The 4,412-nt window shown below is 66.5% G+C and overlaps 1 protein-coding gene across 1 annotated transcript; it reads left to right on the top strand.

Moving 5' to 3' along the window:
- Positions 1-269: 269 nt before the first annotated feature.
- MNEG_10483 (hypothetical protein) lies at positions 270-1,199 on the top strand (the record flags this gene model as incomplete). Its single annotated transcript, XM_014041046.1, has 2 exons — positions 270-461; positions 768-1,199. 2 exons carry the CDS (start codon positions 270-272, stop codon positions 1,197-1,199), a joined length of 624 nt encoding a protein of 207 aa, XP_013896500.1.
- Between the last annotated feature and the right edge of the window lie 3,213 nt (positions 1,200-4,412).

The raw sequence follows: 4,412 nt of genomic DNA, 5'->3' as shown, positions 1-4,412 counted from the left end.
TCTGTGGGCGTATGGCCTCGGCCAACGCCCCCACCCGCCCCGCCGCGCCCTGCCCGCCTCCCCGCTTGTTGAGATCCCCCCCTCCCCCCTAGCTGGGCGCGTCAGAGCCCTGGTCTTGACCCCCTAAGCAACACCAACCCACAGTTTTCACACCTCCCTCGATCACCCTCTGCATAATCACTCGTCTCACACCTCCTCCTGCTACTCTGCACCCTGCAGGCAAGCGGGTGGTGAACCTCCTCGGTTCAAACGGTACCAAGGCGGTTGCGATGGCCTTGTTGGGCGCGTCACACGTGACGGTGGTTGACGCGTCCCCCGCGAACGCCTCTTGGGGCTCCCGCCTCGCGGCCGCCGCGGGCGTCGCCGGCCGCGTGGGTTACGTCGTGGGTGACGTCACGGAGCTGACTAAGGAGCAGGAGGAAGCTGCTGGGGCAGCCGACCTGGCGGTGATGGAGCTGGGGGTGAGTCAGCAGATTCGGAGGGTGCTGAGGCTGCGCTGACGCATTTCTTCAACCTGCTGGTGTTGGTCTCAGCCCCAAACCCTGCCACAAACACCACAGTTTTTTAAGTCACATTTCAAGTCACATTCAAAACGCTCCGCTGCTCTCTAGATCTTGATTCCCCTGACCTCACGACTGCTGCATCGCCTGCAAATCAGAACCCTGCCCCCTGAACAAATTGAACAAACTCAGTTTGTTAACTGAACAAAGTGAACAAACTGAGCGAACTCAAAAACCCCTCCCATCAACCCCTCCGCACACTCCCAGGTGCTGCACTACTTCCTGGATCTCAATCCTCTGTTCGCCCTGGCTTTCCGACTTCTGCGCCCCTCTGCCGGGGCGACCCTGGTTCTGAGGGAGTTCCACCCCATCTCAACCAAGCTGCTGCAGAAGCCCGGCGCCTCCAAAAAATGGAAGCTGGCAGGAAGCTACTTCGATTGCGACCTGGCGACATCGGCTGTCGCCTACTCAAAGCACAATTCAAATGAGGGCGCAGGGGCGAGTGGAAACGGCAGCGGCGACGGCGGCGCGGCGGAGGGGCCGGCGGGCACGCTGCTGCGGCGGTGGACTCTGGGGGAGGTCGTTACTGCTGCGGCGGCGGCGGGGTTTGTGGTGGTGCGGTTGGAAGAAGAGCCCGGGGTGCGACTGGCGGACGCGGGGATACCAAAGCTCTTCACGCTGGTGGCCCGGCGGCCCTGAGCAGGCTGCGTTCCGGGGGCCTGCAGTGCAATATGCGCGGCCCTCGGCCGCAGGAGCTGCAGGTGCGTCGGCTGTGGCGGCGGCGGCGGGGGTTTGTAGGCGCATGCCGTGCTCGCGCGCGATGGCATCGACAGGGCTGGGCGATGTGTTTTGCGAGGCAGAGCATACATTCAAGGCCAGCGGTCAGCCCTCTGCTTGTTGGTGTTTAGTTAGTTTCAACCAGAACACACCCGCTGCCCCTCCCAACCCTTGGGCTTGGAACACCGTCGCCGCACAGTCAGGTGTTTCTTGTTACCATTAGATTTTCCATTTGCTGCCGGCATCGCTTTCTGTGACATGACTGATGTGATGTGACGTGATCTGATTTTGTTGTGGTTTTCTCGGAATCTGTGTCAGCAGTCCTGATGCGCCCAATGCTTAGCCACGAAGGGAGTGTGACCAAGCTCTGCTCTGCGCCAATGGTAATCCCATCGTAGACACCCGCCTTCTTATATGCAATGTGGACTGCTTGTGTTGTGTTTACCGCGAGTCGTGGCGGGGTCGCGGCCCCGCTGGCGGCTCGCACGAGCAAGACGAGCGGCGGGGAGCGCAGGCGCTCTGAAAAAAAACCAGGACTTGTGTGGGGCAAAAAAGGAGCCTTTGAGGCAGGGCTGGCGCAAAAAAAGGCCTGGCGCGCAGGCCATGCGCGCTCGCCTGCCATGCCCGCAGCAGCGAGGGGCGTGCGTGTGGCGCCCGCGTGCGTGCATGTGTGCGTGCCTGCCGGCGGTTCGAGCCGGGGCTTGACCCGCTGAGCACTGGCCGCAGGGCGCCACAGCCTGTTGTTGGCTGACAGTGCAGCCGTAGAGCCCAGTATCAGCCACGGCCCTGGCAGCTGCTGCCTTAGGCAGTCACATGCGGGTGCCAGCGCGCGCAATGTCGCTTTGTCGCCCGCAGCCCGGGCCACCACGGCAGTGGCGCAGACGTTACAAAAAAGTTGAGACTGTGATGGAGCGTGTGCGGCGTGCACACTCTCCCGGCAGAAGTTGAGCGCGAGACAGTTCAGAACAAGCCACCCCTCAGCAGTCGGATCAGAACTGTCCTGTGCGCGTGCGACGGCGGCCACACACACGCCGCAGCAGGGTTTGCTCGGAATAGGAGCGCACGCGTCCGGGCACGGCAGCACGCAGTGTTGGGTGGGCAGCGGAGCAAGGGCGAGGGGCCGCGCGCGCGGGGGCGGCTTGGCAGGTGGGTTGGAATGATGAGCGGGTGCAGAAGGCCGCGGCGTGGGCGCAAGCGTAAGCAGGTCTCAGAAGCAGCAGCCCCCTGCCGATCTGTAATCTGCAGGGTCTCGCGGCGACTCGGCCGCCGCGAGGGGCGCGCCGGCGCTTGCAAACGGAAGGATCCGGGTGCCCGTCGCCGCCGCCTGGGGCGCTCGGATTCACTCGGAACTTCCCTGTTGGGTTTGTGACAGTTTAACCGTCCAGGCTCTCAAGACTTGCGTGCGTGCGTGCATTGTGAATGCATGGCGGGATGCCTTGGATTGGTTCGTCCGTCGACGAGGGTCGTGCAGCCGGTGACGCGCGCGCAAGAGCGCGTGCGTCCCGCAAGGCATGTTGCCGCGGGCTCAGCAGTAGAGGGGAACGCATACTTCTGGCTGGGACCAATAGACAGCCGCGAGGCGCCCGGCGGCCGGCGCCGGCGCGGTTTGGCAGGGCCTTGGGCAGAGCCCCTGGCGCCACAGGGTGAGCGTGTGTGCGGCTGGGGCGCGGCCCTCGCCGCCCGCTGTTCGACTCGGCGCGTGGGCGCACGTGCTGAAGCGGCGGCGGGGATCTGACGCCGCGCTTGCGCCGCTGCGGCCGCGGCCCAGGGTTGGCTGCCTCGATTGTTGCAAAACACGCGCGCGTGTGTGTGGCGTGACTCAGAATCTCACTGGAGGTGCGCGTGCGGAAGGTGGTGCCCTATGGGTCCCAACCCCACCAAAATTGCCAAAATGTGAAGGCCAGGGCACTGTACGCGGATAAGATAGGTCAGGGGCGGCAAAATGCCCCACAATCTATTTTGACTCTGAGAGAGTGCCCTGGCGCGCACCAGCTGCCGTGCGGCTGCCACCGCGGGGCCGATTATCCAAGGCAAAGCGGCGGAAGGTTCAGCACCCGGGGGCGGCCATAGCACTGGGCGCCAATTGTCACTCGCTTCGCTGCTGCCGCTTCAGCGGCGGGCTGCTGCCATCCCCGGCGCTCTCCGCGCCATCGCCGCCGTCCGCGCCACGCTTCGCGCTCCCTCCGTATGCCGCCGCGAGCGCAGGCGCCTGCTGCAGCGCGCGCGCCAGCGGCTGCGGGAGCTGCGCGCCTGCAGGGGATGCGCCGGGCAGCGTGCCTTGAGAAGGCGGCGGGCTTGCGCCGCCCGCGCTGGCGGCGGGCGGGGACGGCCCCTGCATGCTGCCTGATGCCATGCTGGGCGCCGCTTGCTTTAACAGGAGCAGAAGCTCCAAGGGTAGCGCCTGGACGAAGCCAGCCTGCTGCTGCTGCTGCTGCTGCTGCTGCTGTTGCTGCTGCTGCTGCTGCTGCTGTTGCTGCTCGACGTGCGCCTGCAGCAGCAGCCCCAGCTGCCGCTGCGCGGCCGCCTGCTGCCGCTCCTGCTGCGCCGCCTGCTGGTGCGCGGCGAGCGCCTGCACGTGCGCGGCCAGCAGCCGCTGCAGGGCGAGAGGGTCTGCCGCAACTACCGTGGGTGCCGCAGGCGCTGCTGACGTGGCTGACAGCAGAGAGGCCGAGTTTGAGAGCAACCCTGCAAACAATGCTTGAGACAGGGGCTCTGGTGGCGGCGGCGGCTGCGCAGACTGCAGGGCCCGCAGCGACTGCGGCAGGGACGGGGGCGCCGGCGCCGGCGCCGCCGAAGGAGCAGGCAGCACAATCGCCGGCGGCGGGGCCATCGGCGCCAGCGAGGGGATCGCTGCCTCGGCCGCCGCCGCGAGCGCGTGCGCCGCAGCGAGCGGCGGCGGCGGTGGCGGTGTGCCTGATGGTCTTGTCGGCGGCCGCTGGGCGAAGGTGACATCCTGGGGTCCCACACGCGTCCGCTCCTCTTGCTGCTGTGCCTGCTGCTGCCGCCGCTGCCGAGGCTTATGTTGTGGCTGCTGCGGTGCCGCCGCTGCTGCCGCTGTTGCCGCCGCAGCCTGCCCCTCCGCCCCTCCCCCGCTGTCGTCGACGGCGCCCCCGCCACAGCCGCTGCCACTGGCGG

Source organism: Monoraphidium neglectum (genome assembly GCF_000611645.1).
Source record: "Monoraphidium neglectum strain SAG 48.87 unplaced genomic scaffold scaffold02333, whole genome shotgun sequence".
In the NCBI taxonomy this organism is placed as follows: Eukaryota; Viridiplantae; Chlorophyta; class Chlorophyceae; order Sphaeropleales; family Selenastraceae; genus Monoraphidium; species Monoraphidium neglectum.
The sequence above is the reverse complement of the archived record's forward strand: the minus strand, read 5'-3'. Positions and strand labels throughout refer to the sequence as shown.